Below are 18,602 nucleotides of genomic sequence, written 5' to 3' on the forward strand. Positions count from 1 at the left end.
ATATGATTGATACATTTTCCTTTTTTTTACTGGAATCATAATGAATATTTTTGTTGTTGTAGGCAACCCATTGCACTTGTGGTGATATCTGGTGTAATCACAATCAAATAAAGCAATTTAATAACAAATATAAATGACTTTTTATTATTATTTTTGCATCAGAAATCGAAATTGAAAGAAATGCATGTACTGTAGCCTACTCAAGGCTCCAAATAATTAGGTATTATTATTTAGCACAACTGCGCCTCGATAGCTACAGGATATGTGCTTTAAAAGTAATGTAGGCTATATCTAAATCAAACTAATTTTGTGTTTGGTGCGCCTAACTTGTTAAAGTTGGCAGCAGAAGTAGGCTACTGCCAATGAAAAGTCAATTGTCTGTACTGTGTTTTACAATAGCTAGATGTCAGTAGCCCCCAGAGAACCCAGTACAAAAAAAGGACTTCAGGTGCGTAATTTCCGGTTCTAACAGACAAAAATAACTGTGTTCGCCGGCAGGGTCAGCTTAAAAGGTGTATATTGCGAGCCACTCGGTCAATGAGAATCGTTGTTAAAGGTATACTGATCCAAGATCAGGAATTTGAATGCGTTTTTACTTTCATGATTCACGTTGTGTAAAATTCTGCCACCACTTCCGCATTGAGATCTTGACAAACTAGCTCAACATCATGGCAGTGGGCCTAATATCGTATCAGACTTTGAGTTGTCGACTGTTAAACCGTATGATTTCGCACCAAAGCGTGAGCACAATCTGCAGCTTTACACGCGCTTTATCGAGAAAGACTCCGTACACCGATCTCTCACCACGGACAGTCCACCGTCTGGTAGGTCATACATGGCTTACAACACTCAGACTAGGATCAAATGTGTTCACCGTTTGAAGCGCGGAATGACTAACAGCTTGAAGACAGATATCCTTGTACCTATCTACCATGTTAACATATTGTGTGCACTGCACAGGTAAATCTATGCGGGAGTTTGACGTGCCGGACATCACAGTGGTTGTCCTTTTACGACTCAAGATCATTCTCGTCTTTACCTCCACCACCCCCTTCTGGTGATAAAACCAAAAAGACAGGGGTATGTAAACGTATCAATTCATTTCTGAGTGATATGTAAACAACTGTGGCTGGGCACCTGACAACCTGGTTTTAATGTCTATGGATAAAATAAAGCACCGTGCCTTTTGCTTTGTCTTTAACCTTGTGCTTGCCTGCCTCCATTCATCTATCCTCTGCAGCCAGTGACTTGGAAATCATTAGCAATAACATTTGCATTCGGGGGTGTTCTCCTTGCCGGAATGAAATATTTCAAGAAGGAAAAAGAAGAATGTAAGGACATTTCACCTCTTGGCATACTCACCATCATGCAGTAGGCTATATCCATCAGTGGATTTACACACATTAATTTATGTTCCGAACTGAACTTCTCCTGGAGTTAATCGTCAGTTTCTGTACATGTTGGTAACAATCTGTTTTCCATTATGTTGTCTTTTTTACACATGCACTGCAGTGATTGAAAGAGAAAGGACAAAGTCAATGGGGAAACCAGCACTTGGGGGTCCATTCTCTCTTGTGGATCAGAATAATAAACCCTGTAAAAGTGAGGATTTCCTCAGCCAGTGGGTCCTTATCTACTTTGGGTTTACACACTGCCCTGACATCTGTCCTGATGAAATCGAGAAAATGATTGAGGTGGTTGATGAAATAGGTAAAGTCTTTTTATTTTAATCATCTCTTTATGATGCATCATATTATTTATTAATGTCATGGCAATTAGATGGTTGTGAGTAGCCAGTCAGTCACTCATATCATGTTGTCACAAAGCATAATGTTAATGCTACAACTCTGGGATGTACAGGAGATTTGTTGTGATCAACATCATCTCTTTCCATGTTTCCCAGACAGGATACAGTCTCTTCCAAACCTGACCCCCATCCTCATCACCATTGATCCTGACAGGGACACACCTGAGGCCATGGGGACATATGTGAAAGGTAAAGAGAACAAGCCATTAACTACTGTAGCTTCCATGTTATGGTAAAAGGGGGGCTTAGACTCACATTGGTGGAACAATAACATTCCCCCTCTGTCCTCTATCCCCAGAGTTCTCCCCTAAGCTCATTGGCCTGACTGGGACAATGGCCCAAATTGACCAGGTCTCTCGAGCCTACAGAGTCTACTACAGCCAGGGACCAAAGGATGAAGACAACGACTACATTGTGAGTTCATCGTCTGATCCTGCCCTTATTCAGAACTCTCATTTATTCATTGTAAAGTAGATATTCCCACTTTTCCCAGCTGAATTGATATCTAAATGAAACCTCCTTTATTCTTGACTGCAGGTCGATCACACAATCATCATGTACCTGGTTGGTCCGGACGGAGAGTTCAAAGAGTATTTTGGACAGAACAAGAGGAGCGCTGAGATCTCCTCTTCCATTGCATCACACATGAGGAAGTACAAGAAGGGGAATTAAGAGGTGAGATGAAGGAGAACTGGTCAAGTGCACTGTCTGTGTCTGGGAACACATCTTATGTGCCTCTCTCACAGCCTTCAGAGACCGTCAGCAGCCTCTGGCCCAGCAGCCTCTGGCCAGCAGCCTCTGGCCCAGCAGCCTCTGGCCCAGCAGCCTCTGGCCCAGCAGGACTGAATGCTGCCATGTTATGTCAATGACATGGAATATTTATTTGCATTACAGATTTTCATTGAATTCAGATGTCTACGACTTACCATTTCCTTGTTGCGGTTCACCATTTAATATGGTCTCTAATATCATATTTAAGTCTAAGATGGTTTAAAGTGATTGTTTGCAAATGGGTGTGGACAACACTTAAGTGTTTACTTTTTCTGCTTTGCCCATTATTTAAATCGATGTGAAATACAATTGTTTCGATGTAAAAATATGAGAGCCAAAAAGAAATACTTGATTTTAAGTACCTAAAGAAATGTAACTACCATAAAATGTAGGGGGGAAGTATTCCCTGGAAATCAATACTGAAGAACTAAAGGTTTCCAGTGTTTACCCTTGGACACTCCTAATGGAAAAAAACATGAGTCGTTGTGCAGTTACAGTTCGGCTTTACTTCCTTTACACTAATTCTTCTGTTAAGTCTGGCCCAATACCTGGACTCGTCTCAGTGACACCAGAAACATTTATGCACTGTAATAACTCTTTGGTTACTCGATTTGTACTATTCATAAATCAGTCATATTTCAACTGAATTTCCAAAATAAGGTTTAATTTATTAAACTTGGATTTACTGTTATGTCTGTCTGTCTTATTATTATTTATGTTTTACTGCCCTTGTAGTCGTAGGCTACCATGCAGGTTATCAGGGCTTCACTTTGTGCAACCATATTGTAGACTAGCCTGTTCCTAGTGGCAAACACGTGCTGGTCAGAGTTTAAGGTTGTTCGTATTAGTTGTCAAGAGTACTGTCCTAGATAATTCATTTAACAGCTTGATTTGTAATCATGTTGCTATTGATATGACAGCCAGGCCAGTGTCTTGACTGGGCGCATTGTTCTGCAAATAAATGGTAATCACCGGAGCCTCTATTTCTGGTTATAGCCATAGATGCATGATTGGCTCATAATAACATATACTTTTTGTTGAAGTTACACACACACACACACACACACATTTATTTGTGTTTTATAATACATACAAATTATTTCTCAATATCCTTGCAAACTGAATATGCAGCCGATGACTGTATTTTAGGCAAGAACCTGTTGAGTTCCTCCTTGTTAACCTGAACTAGGGAGAGCACAGCAGTTGTTCAGCACTCTTTGGCAAAGCACTCCACTCATTCCTGGCTGGTTGGTGGTTTGTGATGACTGGGAAGAATACTCTTCTAGATGAGAAGAGGTCACCTTTCAGCTCTCAAAGTATCAAATCATCCTTTATGAGAATTTTAAATTGTATGCTCATGAATTCCCCCACTGAACCATTCCATATCTTGATTTGTTGTGTCCAACCTACAGTAAATGCCTGTCTCTTTGCAAAATTGGACAGGAGTCCCTTGTGCCTTATTCAATATACACTGTTGCCCTGGAGAGTTAAGTTTGATGATACGATCAGTGTCTGTCCCTGTGGATGTCTTGTCTGAGACAGTCCCCCTAAAACTGGGTGTTCTTTCAGACTAGAAGTGGTTATCAGCAGCTTTATTTTGTGGTCTCCTGTCCGTTGACCCTCTAATTTAAGGCAGATATACCCGTCCTCAGATCTATTTTCCACCAGGGGCAGGCATCAGTCTGCCTCGGACAGAACCAACCGACGGGGAATGTCTCCTTACTTCCTCTCGTTCGCACTGTGACTTCAAATTCCCACAATCTCGCAGTGTCCTTGACACAGTCAATGTACATACTTTACTATAAAGTGGAGGTCAGCATAGCCAGTGCCTACTGCCTGCCCATGACCAATTATACCCACAACCGTTGCCAGCCCTTCAAATGACATTCATGGGATATTAAATCACCAATTAGGTTGGCTTTGATGCAGTGTCAGTTTGTCATAGTTTATGAAAATGAATGGCCCACACACCGTACAACTCTACTGACTCTTTCCTTGGAGACAGTTCACACATTCATTTGACGTTTTACAGATAAATGTTCTTTGTAACATGTTTATAGGGTAGAATAGGATCATGCATAGAGTGTAAGTCTAAAGAAATTGTTTAGCATTGTGCGCAGCTGAGTTAATCAATAGATATAAAGGAAATTGAAAGAAAGAATGCAGGCGTTGGAGTTCTATTGTCGACTGCATGTGACATCACATGAGTTTTAGAGGGAGCTGTGGAGGGTCATGATTATGACCACAGCACTTCTATGCCAGTCAGTTTACATTCTAACTGACGCGTGGTTAGGAGCTTGTCCAATGGAGTGCATGATCTCAGACAAACAGTCTAAACTAAACTACCTGATGATGAGGCAGCATCTGTCTAGTCCACAGGTGCCAAACTCATTCCACGGAGGGCCGGGTGTCTGTGGCTTTTCACTCTTTCCTTGTAGTTGATCAATGAATTAAGGTCACGAATTAGTTAGGATGTCCCCATACCTGGTTGTCTAGGTCTTAATTGAAAGGAAAAACCAAAAGCCTTGGCCCTCCATGGAATGAGTTTGACACCCCTGATCTAGTCTCTAAATGGGATGTTTTGTCACTGTAAAGTGTGCCGGTATAGTCAGTCTTCTGATTCAGAGGTAAACAAAACACAGACCCTGCTCAACTGTGCTAGCTCTGGTCCAGGGCGTTACTGACCGTTCCTTTACTAATGTGCACTAACACCTTGGACCAGAGATAATTTTGTGCTCAAAATGTACAACAGTATATCTGTCAATTTTGTTTTCAAAATAAGTTTGAATTTGAATCAGTAAAATGTTTATTTCATAGAATTTAGAATTGCTCTTGCACACTGCCACACGCAGGAATAAACGGAACATAAACCAATTGAAAACATCTACAGCACTCTGAATGCATTGTATTGTTTGTCATTGCATTCTTGAAATGCCACCTGTATATGCATAAACGGAGGCCTGGATTTTTTTGAAGCCATGGTGAGGCACGGGCTGCTTTTGTATGAGATATATTCAGGTCGTCTGTAAAGCGTTTTACTACATGCAACATCATCACATTTGGAAGCAGCTTAGATGTTTGTATTGTCAGACTTCTTGTATTTCTTCAGCGTGCTTCATTATAGAGTCGACAAAGGCCTCTGGTATTCAGTTTAGTAGATCATTTTTGTTCAGATCATTTTTGTTCATTCCTGTGTCAAATATGCTGTGTCAGTATGTTTCATTTTTATTGCACATTTATGTATTGGTCACTGTGACTCAATCCAATCTCATATAGCAACATTACCTCAGTTTAGCATTAGGTCAATTGAAAGCAAAACTGAAAAGGTTTTTGATAACATCTCTTCGTCTCAGGTCTTTGAATGACAATGGAATACACGCAGACGGACTTGTCTCTGTCTGTCTGGAACATGCTAACTGCCACCTGTCAACCCCAGCCCGTATCGGGCCATGCCCTCCCAGTGAGCCCTAAATGACCGTGATCCCAGTCGCCCAATGCCAGAATCTGAGCAATGCCCTAACAAACCTAATCTTCCCTGATCCCAGAAAATGAGGAATGTCGTATCTGAACCCAAGCCCTCTAAACTGCCATCCTTATCCATCATTGCTTTTTAATGGACAGGCTGCAGGGTTACAATTGAAAACATTTAAATGTGACACAATACAGCTATAGATAGACAGTTGAAAATACAAAATGGACATACTTTACTTTTCCATGGTGGCATATGAGCCAGATTAGATTTTTATACAAATACAGAGAAGCTGTCAAGCAAATAGAAAAAAAACAAGCCATCCCTTATAAAAATTATTGTTAGTGCGATGACAGCAGGGCATTGGAGGTATGTCTTTGGCGTACTGTTGAGACAGCAAACATTTAACAAAAATAGAGGTTGCATCCATAGAGAGAGAGCATCCATACAGTCTTTGTCACTTTTCTGAAACTCCAGGGGTTGTCCTACTGTGATCATTGATTTTGTAACTGCAACACTCAGGTAAGAATAGACCAAATCATATACTTAGGCCTTTGATGTTTATTGGATCTTCTCAAGGAATATAGACTGCCTCGTACCTCCGCAAGCCGGAGCGGGAGAGGATTGCGGCACAGGTCAAGACATTTGATGCCAAAACGGCCTGCTTTGTGGCAGATCTAAAGATGGAGTATGTGAAAGGCAAAATCAAGAGCCAAGACATCTCCAAGGTCATAGTGGAGACTGAGGATGGGAGGGTGAGTACATATCAAATGGTCTAGAACATCTGACCATATAGCTATGTTCTAACCCACTGGGCACAGACGTCAGTTTAACGTCTAGTTTTCATTTACATTTGGTTGAGTTGTCAGCTAACATGAATTCAAAGTGATGTCAACAAAACATTCCACCATGGTTAACAGTTGGGTTAAGAGAAGACAATATTCACTTACGTTGATGATTTGGTCTATTTCAAATCCAATCAGTTTTCCACATTGATTCAACGTCATCACATACAATTTTTGTTGTTGAAATGACGTGGAAACAACATTCAACCAGTGTTTGCCCAGTGGGAAAGCATGATATATTTAACTTACTATGTGAGAGTGACTGAAATTCAGAGTACATGTCATTTCATCAAAAAGTTAATTATGCCACCGTGGAATGATTTCGATGCAGTTTCATCCAGTTGTTATTCTAGAATGCAACTGGTTTGTTATTTGAATGGAAACTTGCCTCCCCTAACTGCCCTCCTCTTTATTTGATCATGTTGCAGGTTGTCACAGTGAATCCGGATGACATCAGCCCTATGAACCCTCTTAAATTTGCCAAGATCGAGGACATGGCCACGTTGACCCATCTCCATGAGCCAGCCGTGCTGTACAACCTCAAAGAGCACTACGCTGCCTGGATGATCTATGTAAGCAGACACAGATCAGATTACATTTCAACTCAGTCAAACGTACATCTTCTAATTGCATTGTCAATCAAACATCTACCAACTAGTTTAATGGGTTCAATCAGATCAAGTCATGAATGACATAACCTGAGTTGTTCCCCTATTGCAGACCTACTCTGGGCTGTTCTGTGTGAATGTGAACCCCTATAAGTGGCTCCCGGTCTACAACCCAGAGAAGGTGGCTGGCTATCGGTGCAAGAAGCGCAAGGAGGTCCCACCCCACATTTTCTCCATCTCTGATAATGCCTATCAGTTTATGCTAACAGGTATAATCTTCATTTCATGATGTATCATATTGTGGCAATTTTATCCAGTGGTGTAAAGTTCTTAAGTAAAAATACTTGAAAGTACTACTTAAGTAGTTTTTTGGGGTGTACTTTACTATTTCTATTTTTGACAACTTCTACTTTTACTCCACTACATTCCTAAAGAAAATAATGTACTTTCTATTCCATACATTTGCCCTAACACCCAAAAGTACTTGTTACATTTTGAATGCTTAGTAGGAAATGAAAATGGTATAATTCACTCACTTAAAGAGAAAATCCCTAGTCATCCCTACTGCATCTGATATGGCGGACTCACTAAACACAAATGCTTTGTTTGTAAATTATTTCTGGCTATCCATACATTTTAAAAACAAGAAAATCGTGCCGTCTGGTTTTCTTGATATAAGGAATTTGAAATTATTTATACTTTTGATACTTAAGTATATTTTAGCAATTACTTTTACTTTTGATACTTAAGTATATTTTAAAAAACAAAATACTTTTGGACTTTTACTCAAGTAGATTTTGCTGGGTGACTTTCGCTTTTACTTGAGTCATTTTCTATTAAGGTATCTTTACTTTTACTCGAGTATGAAAATGGGGTAGTTTTTCCACCACTGATTTTATCTTTCAACAGATCGTGAAAACCAGTCCATCCTTATCGCGTATGTACTGTTGCACATGCGGTTACTAATTGTCTGCCTCTGTAAAGAACTAGATTTACTATGAAAGTTTACATTATTACACTCAATTGTGTTGTTCAATCTTGATTTTGACAGTGGGGAATCTGGTGCAGGGAAGACTGTAAACACCAAGTGAGTCATCCAGTATTTTGCCACAATCGCAATGGCTGGAGGAAGTGATAAGAAGAAGGAAATCAATGGAAAAATTCAGGTTCTATCCATACTCATGTTACATTAACATAAGATGTATATAGTTCCCTCTTGCATTTTCTGTTGCAAAAGTAATTTCTATTTCATTTACTGTAAAGTGTATTTACTCATACTTGCCAACACTTTTATTCTCAAAGGGAACCCTGGAGGATCAAATCATCCAGGCCAGCCCTCTGCTGGAGGCTTTTGGGAATGCCAAGACAGTGAGGAACGACAACTCCTCTCGCTTTGTGAGTGTGTTTGATCAACATACAGTATGAGCATATAGGGTTAACATATAGCCAGGCATGCATTCATAAACCAGTCACCTTAGCTGAAATGTGACAATTTAAAAACAATTTAATATTTGGAAAACATACAGGGAAAATTCATCCGCATCCACTTTGGAACAAACGGGAAGCTGTCCTCAGTTGATATTGAGACTTGTGAGTTTGCTTGCCTATTTTCTTTGCAAATACAAGGCCATTGCTCTGGATTGGAACAAGATGTCCCTTGATTTCTATGATTTCCTACTTTAGACCTATTGGAAAAACCAGGGTAACGTTTCGGCTCCTAGCAGAAAGGAGTTATCATGTCCAATAAGAAGCCTGAGTTAATTGGCAAGTTGAGTAATTCTAGCTGGTGGATCTATGTAAAGCCATACACAGTAATTGTAGTTTTGGACTGCAAGGTTATTGGTTACTTTAAGTGGACAATCTGTGATTGCTACATCCATTTGTGTACTTTTAAATTAATGATATATACCCATTGATTCTTGAAGAATAAATGCCTCATGAGCTAGGTCAACTGTCGTTCCCCATCAGAACCCAAAATATAAGATTGTTTACGAACAATAGAGTAAAACAATGTAATTGTAAATAAAAAACTGTATAGCCAAGTCAGTCCCCACATCCATAGCTCTCTCCATGAATTTGAGAGTGGTTATATTTCCCCAGCCCCATCCCTCAACTGTTTACCAAAAACAGTGGTAGGTTAACCACTTTGTTGTTTGAATTGCAGATTGACCCTTTAAACGTTTTGCATCTAAAAAGAGGGCTGGAATATGCAATCTGGAAAATGTGCTGTGTACTGTAAATTCAGCCTCCAACACCAATAAAACCCCTAATGGTAAATATACACCTTCTCTATCATGTTGACCAGAGATGCTGCTCATCACCACCAACCCATATGACTACCCTTTCATCAGTCAGGGGGAAATAACGGTGCAAAGCATCAATGACACAGAAGAGCTCATGGCCACAGATGTTAGTCCACCTATACCTTATATCCATATCTTTATATTACCCACACAGCTTGGAAAATAACTACATTGAAAACATAATAGAAAGCCCTCAACTGTACTGTATAAGATTGTCTTCGGGACTGATTAAATGTTTCTATGTGTTTGACTGAGCTCCAATATCTGTCCCAATAGAGTGCCATTGATATCCTAGGCTTCAATGCAGAGGAGAAACTTGGGATCTACAAACTGACTGGTGCTGTGATGCATCATGGGAACATGACGTTCAAGCAGAAGCAGCGTGAGGAACAGGCAGAGCCTGATGGCACTGAGTGTCAGCAGTCTTTGATTTTGACTTATTTAGAAATTCGAATTAAATCTTCACTTATTCACAGCCAGAATCCACTCATATTTTTTGTCTCGTGTATCCAATAATGGCTGACAAAGTCACCTACCTCATGGGCCTGAACTCTGCTGATTTACTGAAGGCTGTGTGCTATCCCAGAGTGAAGGTCGGGAATGAATATGTCACCAAAGGACAGACAGTTCAACAGGTATGACAACTACATTGAAGTGTGTACAGACATGAATGACCCTCACCCAACTCTCACAAATTTGTATTGTTTTGTCTCATTTGCAGGTGAATAACTCCATGGGTGTCCTGTCTAAGGCAGTGTATGATAAACTGTTCTTGTGGATGGTGACCAGAATAAACCAGCAGCTAGACACCAAATTGCCCAGACAGCATTTTATTGGCGTTCTGGACATAGCAGGCTTTGAGATCTTTGAGGTATGAGTGGACTCCTCATTTGAAACACTTTTACGACAACATAATAATTGATTGTATGTTATTTAATTCTATTTTGTAAACCATGTAGATGAACAGCCTGGAACAGCTCTGCATCAACTTCACTAATGAGAAACTGAAATCGTTTTTCAATCACCACATGTTTGTGTTGGAACAAGAGGAATACAAGAAGGAAGGAATAGACTGGGAGTTCAGTGACTTTGGTATGGACTTGGCTGCCTGCATTGAGTTTATTGAGAAGGTATTGTGACCTTTTCAGCCTTTCTTTAAGTCACTCTTTACAGTCTAACTGTTAATGGATTCAATAAGTTAGGATCAACAGGACAGAGTTGAAAAACATCTGTTTATTGACAGTAATTCAAAAGGTTACAAGCAAAATATTGAAATTTAGTAGACAGACATGATCAAAACAATGAACCTTGGTTCTTCTAAACCCGTTACACTAAATCTTCCACAGCCAATGGGTTTTTTCTCCATCCTTGAAGAAGAATGCATGTTTCCAAAGGCAACAGACTGCTCCTTCAAGAACAAACTCTACGACCAGCATCTTGGAAAGAACAGCAACTTCCAGAAGCCCAAGTCTGCCAAAGCCAAGGCAGAGGCCCACTTCACCCTGGTGCACTACGCTGGCACTGTGGACTACAACATCGGTGGCTGGCTGGAGAAGAACAAGGACCCACTGAATGACACTGTGGTACAACTGTACCAAAAAGCTGCCCTGAAACTATTGTCTCAGTTGTTTGCAACGTTTGTCTTAGTTGATGGTGAGTTTACATCAGCATTATAAGACATCAGTGAAAAATGACCTTGAGTTGAAATATAATTGTTTTATGCCTCTCTTTCTGTAGCTGATAGAAACCAAAGAGGAACAAAAAAGAAGGGGTCCTCTTTCCAGACTGTCTCTGCACTTTTCAGGGTAAAACTGTTTCCTCCTACTCCTATGAACACGTATATCCATCTAATGATCGTATGTAGACTTCAGAACCATTCCATGCACAATTCAGTGAGCATTGATTTGCTTGTTCATTATTTTTGATCATTTCATAACCTTCTCTCAGGAAAATCTCAACAAGCTTATGTCTAACCTGAGGTCCACACATCCCCATTTTGTGAGATGCATCATCCCAAACAAGACCAAAACACCAGGTATGTAAAGGTTTGAAACATGTAATGTGGGTTGTTTGCTCTCAAGGCTGCCTGACCTGACAGAATTCTGCCTTTCCATGTAGGGTCAATGGAACACTTCCTTGTTTTGCATCAGCTGCGCTGTAACGGTGTGCTGATGCAGAGGAGAGATGTGAGGGGTTGCTCAAGAGCAAGATCCATCTAGAGGCAAAAACCAAGGAGGTCTCTGAAAGAATTGAGTAAGAGGAGGAGATCAATGCAGAGGTCACTGCCAGGAAGAGAAAACTGGAGGATGAGTGCTACGATCTCAAAAGGGATATATACGACCTGGAGCTCACTATTGCCGAGGTTGAGAAGGAGAAATATGCCACAGAAAATACGGTCAGGGCATCTGATAAGCACATCAGCTCATGACTTTAAATCTCATAACCACAGTGAATGCAGGGTAACTGTGTGCATTTTTTAACACAGGTGAAACATTTGACAGAAGAGTTGACCACATTAGAAGAACATGTTCTGAAGTCTTCAAAGGAGATCAAGGCATTGCAAGAGGTGCACCAGCAGACCCTGGATGATATCCAGGCAGATGAGGACACAGTCAACACTCTGACTAAGACAAAGGTCAAGCTGGAGCAACAGGTTGATAATGTAAGCATCAAGTGACGTATTCTTTCAAGATTTCGATTGTTCTGGACTATGGTCTCCTTCCAGCTTGAGGGATCTCTAGAGCAGGAGAAGAAGGTGCATGCGGATTTGGAAAGAGCCAAAAGAAAACTTGAGGGAGATCTCAAGCTGTCCCAGGAAAATGTTATGGACCTGGAGAATGAAAGACAACAAATGGATGAAAGATTTAAAAAGTAAGTTAGAAATTATCATTGAGTTTATGGAGATTAAAACCTCTTGATTCACATTTTGATAGAGCAACAGTTGAAAGTGATAGAAGCAGCACAAACAATGGAGCATCAACTCATTTCCATTCAATGAATTCTCAAATGTTTTCAGGAAGGATTTAGAGTTCAGTTACCTGCAAGGTAAAATTGAGGATGAACAAATATTGAGCTCTCAACCTCAGAAGAAAATAAAGGAGTTTCAGGTATGTAGTTTGTGAAAATAAATTAAATGCATACATTGTAACGTTTGCCAAAATGTGGACGAAATCATTTTCTTTACCACAGACTCGCATTGAGGAACTCGACGAGGAAATCGAAGCTGAGCGCTCTGCTCGGGCCAAGATAGAGAAGCAGAGGTCTGATCTCTCCAGGGAACTTGAGGAGATCAGTCAGAGACTGGAAGAAGCTGGTGGAGCCACTGCTTCCCAAATTGATGCAAACAAGAAGCGCGGAAGTGAGTTTCAGAGGCTGCGTCGTGATCTCGAACCCTGCAGAATGAGTCAATCACTGCTGCTCTCCGCAAGAAGCAGGCAAACAGCGTGGCAGAACTGGGAGAACAAATGGACAACCTCCAGAGAGTTAAGCAGAAACTGGAGAAGGAGAAAAGTGAATATAAGATGGAAATTGATGACTTGGCCTGCAACGTGGAAGTGTTCTCAACAGCAAGGTAGGTTAATCAGATGTTGACCATGTTGATATTCAACATACAAAAGAAACCCATTCACTATACACCAGCTTGGTCTCATAGACTAGCGGTAACATAGTAAACGTAAATCCAGGAAGTTCAAATTAGTATGATATGTTACGTTTGGCATGGTTATATAAGACAGAAGGTTGCTTAATACAAAAAACAAAAGTAGGTTGGGTGTATAATGCGAACGTCTAGCAATCCGTAGGTTGTGTGGGTGGGTAGCTACTTTGCAACTACTTAGCTGATAGCTAACCCTAACTTTAACCTAACTCCTAACCCAAACCTTAAATCATAGTCTAGCTAACATTAGCCACATAAAATTGGAATTTGTAAATTTGTAACATAACACAATTTGTGACATATCATAGAAATGGATGATGGACATCTGCAAATTAATACATACCATACGAAACATAACATTTACATTTACTATGTTACGTCTACCCCTGAGTCCAGGTTGGATACACTGGTTACTTACTGTAAGAGCATCTTACTTACTATACGAGCATGGTTACTTACTGTAAGAGCATGGAGAGCATGTGCAACAGTACATACGTGATAAGGATGGACTGGGCCATGCCAACCACCAAGCAGCTGATGCTACCAAGCAGCTCAGAAACATCCAGGGCCAGCTCAAAGTTAGTGTTTGATTCCAGAAACCCATTTTCTTTCAACCACGACACTCACCATCTCTATCAAAGTTCTAGTCAGTGGGTATTGGACTTATTCATGACCTTTCTGTTTCAGGACACTCAGGTCCATTTGGATAATGCCCTCCATGGGCAGGAGGACTTGAAGGAGCAGCTGGCCATTGTAGAATGCCGCAATACACTGATGATGGCAAAGATTGAGGAGATGAGGGCAACACTAGAGCAGTCAGAGAGGTGCCGTAAACTGGCCGAGCAGGAGCTGGTCGACGTGAGCGAGAGGATGCACCTGTTGCACTCTCAAGTGAGGCCCCATAAACAATTCAGAACGTTGGCCTTAAGAGAAATGTATCAATTGAACTTATTGTGTTACCTTATCTCTTTACTCATTTAACAGAACACTGGTCTCATCAGCACAAAAAAGAAGATGGAGTCTGACGTAACTCAGCTGCAATCAGAGGTGGAAGATGCAGTCCAAGAAGCAAGAAATGCAGATGAGAAAACTAAAAGGGCTATAATAGATGTAAGTCCGAACTAAGTGTAAATCTCAGCCCAAATGAAGTCTGCTTAAACAATGTCTTGATCGATTGCAAATTCTGTATCGATAAGCTGCCATGATGGCTGAGGAGCTGAAGAAGGAGCAGGACACCAGTGCTCACATGGAGAGGATGAAGAAGAACCTGGAGGTCTCTGTTAAAGACTTTCAGCAGCGTCTGGATGAGGCTGAGCAGTTAGCCCTGAAATGTGGAAAAAAAGAGCTCCAGAAACTAGAGACCAGAGTAAGGATAAAGATAAAAGTTTTATTTCCAGTTCACACTCTCTTAGTTTGTGATTATTTTGTAATACATTATTTACACTCAAGGTTAGAGAGCTGGAGAATGAACAGGATGCAGAGCAGAAACGTGGGGCGGAAGCCATGAAGGGTGTGCGAAAATATGAGAGAAAAGTCAAGGAGTTCACATATCAGATAAAATATGTTAGGTTGTTTATTCCTGACTTTTACAGAATCATGATAAAATATGTGAGTAATTAATAACACTGGGTTTGTAGGGTGAGGAAGATAAGAAGAATGTATGCAGACTGCAGGAGTTGGTCGACAAGCTGCAGATGAGGGTGAAAGCTTACCAAAGGCAGAGTGAGGAGGCGGTGAGTACAATATATTATTGGCAACAACTGTGCATAGTATTATGAGATAAATAGGACAACAGTTCACCACTTCTAACTTATTCATATCTATCTATTTTCTGTGAACCACAGGAGGAGCAGACCAGTATCAATTTGGCTAAATTCAGGAAGGTGCAACATGAGCTTGATGAAGCAGACATAGCAGAATGCCAAGTGAACACATTTTGAGCTAAGAGTCTTGATGTTGGCGTCAAAGGAGAAGAATAGAGATATGAGCATCTTCTGCTGATAGTGCTGTAATTCATGTTTAGAATTACAATAACTCAGACACAGAATGTAGATCCAGTATACAATAATTATTGTTGCAAAGATACATGCATGCTTACACCGTTGTACATACACCTGTATGTTAGCATTCCTCTGTGCTATAGTTTCACTGCCATGCTCAGATGTTCTACTTAAAAGCAGAAAATGACAATGAAATACAGTACAAATTAATGTAACTTATAAGAATTAAATAGAATAGAATTAAATTATACAAAGCAGTTTCATACTGGTCTATTGTCTTTGTGTCATAAATTTGAGGTAACACTTCTTCATAGACCAAGGGTTCCCAAACATGTTGCTTCATGAACCACCAATTGAATTGTCTTGAGTTGCAAACCACCATAAAGGTTGAGAGATGAAAAAACCATACACAGACCAAAGAATAATTAGGAATTGATGAATAAAACCCTCTTCTTCAAGTCATTTAACTGAATGTAGATTTGATTATGGGCTCTTCAAATAAAATGTTATTGGTCACACACACATATTTAGCGGATGTTATTGCGGGTGTAGCGAAATGATTGTGTTCCTATCTCCAACAGTGCAGTAGTATCTAACAGTTCACAACAATACACACTAATCTAAAAGTAAAATAATGGAATTAAGAAATATATAAATATTAGATTGAGCAATGTCGAAGTGGAATTGACTAAAATACAGTAGAATAGAATACAGTATATGTCTTGTGACCAATTGCATAGACTATAAAAAACATTAACATCTTATTTTCAAATATATGGGCATGTTAAGGCATCATAGTTTAATCATAGTTTAATAGTTTAAAAGCAAAATTAAACAAACAACCTACTTCCAAGAAAAACAATACCATTTAATACCTGAGCTATAATATTTTTGGGCGGAATGGTTGTTGTGAAAAACTAGAAAACCCATCACAGTATGTACCCATAAATAACGTCTCATAGTGTCACGCCCTGGCCATAGAGAGGCTTTTATTCTCTATTTTGGGTAGGCCAGGGTGTGACTAGGGTGGGCATTCTAGTTTCTTTATTTCTATGTTTTCTGTTTCTATGTTTTGGCTAAGTATGGTTCTCAATCAGGGACAGCTGTCTATCGTTGTCTCTGATTGGGAATAATACTTAGGCTGACTTTTTTTCCTTTGTATTTTGTGGGTAGTTATCTTTGTTAGTGGCACTTTTGCCTTAGTAAGCTTCACGGTCGTTTCTTTGTTTCTTGTTTTGTTGGCGACATTTACATAAATAAAATAAAATGTACGCTGCATTTCCACGATGACGTCCGTGACATATATCCATTCTTCAGTGTATGTTAGAGACAGCTGGGAATCCAACTTTGAGTGAATACAGACAGATTCCATGGATAGCTGTCTGACAATAGTTTGGCCTCACTGACCTAGACTTTAGGAGACATACAGCTTGATTCTAGGCGAGGCAGAGTGCAGAAAAATAAAATCCAAAAGCATTTGATTAAAAAGCCAGGCATTATTGGAGAAACATTCATACTCCAGGAGATTAGCTTCCCCACATACAGAGTTATGTCAGAGGTGTCCACTCATCTCTCATTTATCAACGAGACATCTGTCAGGAGCTACAGTACATCAGAATCATCCACTGCTTTCATCAGGAACGATCATGAATACACAATGACTTTCGAAGATGAAAAGATATTTGGACAAGTTGAGAATGCAAACACTTGTCCACGTATAGATACTGTACATACCAAAATCACTGTGTGAATTCCTGAACCTCTCCCCCAGCTCACTCTAATCATAAAATGCATTACAAAATGCATCTCATTAAAGTATCCAAACTCAGAGCTTACTAATGGAAGAAAAAAACATTGTGAGAAGCATAGAGATCAAGGTACACTGTCTGGTTAATTTGACAGGCATGCTGTTAATATGAGATCCTTAAGGATGGAACTCGTGACAGTAACCTCTTGCAGTCACATGAATATCTAACTGCTAGCATTGGTTCCATTGTTGTAGTATTGTTCAACGACCAATAGATGGAGACACTTCCTGTGTCTTCAACACGCCCACCCAACACACATCCCCACACAGTGGGAGACGGAGAAAGAGTGAATGTGTAATAAAGGGACTTCAAGTTTCAATAATCAAGCTATACTTTAATGTGACAGGCAACAAGCAATCATGCTTATTGTAATCACACGAACGTATTACTCATTGCTATGTAACCTATTGCTGCACACACATCTTCTTGGAAGTTAATGCAACAGTAACACCTGCAGATAGGTCATAATGTATATGATATGTAGCATTGGAGGATTACAAATTTAATTTTGTGACCTATTTACTGGTGGTTGGTCAACTGGCCACTTCAGTGTACACAAACAGTATCTTCCTGTTACACGGATGCTTCTCCTTCTCTGCAGTTGAACACAAACAGTATCTTCCTGTTACACGGATGCTTCTCCTTCTCTGCAGTTGAACACAAACAGTATCTTCCTGTTACACGGATGCTTCTCCTTCTCTGCAGTTGAACACAAACAGTATCTTCCTGTTACACGGATGCTTCTCCTTCTCTGCAGTTGAACACAAACAATACAACACTACTTCACATCCCTGCAACAAATGGGGTTTTGTTGGATTATGATAAGGTAATAACCATACACATCAGGTAATAACCATACACATCAGGTAATAACCATACACATCAGGTAATAACCATACACATCAGGTAATAACCATACACATCAGGTAATAACCATACACATCAGGTAATAACCATACACATCAGGTAATAACCATACACATCAGGTAATAACCATACACATCAGGTAATAACCATACACATCAGGTAATAACCATACACATCCTATAACTACATTTGAATCAGGATCCTATATTGTGTTATAGCATAAAATATATAATTCTAAGCCGTATTCTTTTTTTTAAACACAGAGAAATGGAAATGAGAAGTAAACAGCTGCACAGTGCACCTATAAGGAATGAGCAAGAGGAAACTCTGAAGTACCTCACTAACGCACAGATGATGATGCCGCAACATTTTGTGAGCATTGCAGGTACAAGGTACCGCGTGGATTATTGAAAGCTTGGTTTTGAACAGCCCTCATCACATTCTGTTCCACGAATTGGCAGCAGCTGTC

The 18,602-nt window shown here is 40.0% G+C and overlaps 1 protein-coding gene and 1 pseudogene across 1 annotated transcript; both read left to right on the forward strand.

Annotated features, from left to right (window-relative positions):
- The first annotated feature begins 441 nt into the window (after positions 1-441).
- LOC139422300 (protein SCO1 homolog, mitochondrial-like) lies at positions 442-3,264 on the forward strand. The gene is made up of 7 exons (XM_071173492.1): positions 442-824; positions 961-1,080; positions 1,241-1,331; positions 1,513-1,710; positions 1,904-1,996; positions 2,106-2,221; positions 2,345-3,264. Exons 1-7 carry the CDS (start codon positions 669-671, stop codon positions 2,477-2,479), a joined length of 909 nt encoding a protein of 302 aa, XP_071029593.1. The 5' UTR covers positions 442-668; the 3' UTR covers positions 2,480-3,264.
- A 2,681-nt stretch (positions 3,265-5,945) lies between these two features.
- Positions 5,946-15,437, forward strand: LOC139422563 (myosin-8-like; annotated as a pseudogene).
- Positions 15,438-18,602: the final 3,165 nt, after the last annotated feature.

This window comes from Oncorhynchus clarkii, chromosome 12 (genome assembly GCF_045791955.1).
Source record: "Oncorhynchus clarkii lewisi isolate Uvic-CL-2024 chromosome 12, UVic_Ocla_1.0, whole genome shotgun sequence".
Classification (NCBI taxonomy): Eukaryota; Metazoa; Chordata; class Actinopteri; order Salmoniformes; family Salmonidae; genus Oncorhynchus; species Oncorhynchus clarkii.

What these genes read in the sequence shown, in the direction of transcription:
- LOC139422300 (XM_071173492.1), top strand. Translation starts at nt 669, where the DNA reads ATGGCAGTGGGCCTAATATCGTATCAGACTTTGAGTTGTCGACTGTTA. An exon ending in TGAGGTGGTTGATGAAATAG is followed by an intron (nt 1,711 to 1,903) that starts GTAAAGTCTTTT and finishes CATGTTTCCCAG; the next exon opens with ACAGGATACAGTCTCTTCCA. An exon ending in ATGAAGACAACGACTACATT is followed by an intron (nt 2,222 to 2,344) that starts GTGAGTTCATCG and finishes TCTTGACTGCAG; the next exon opens with GTCGATCACACAATCATCAT.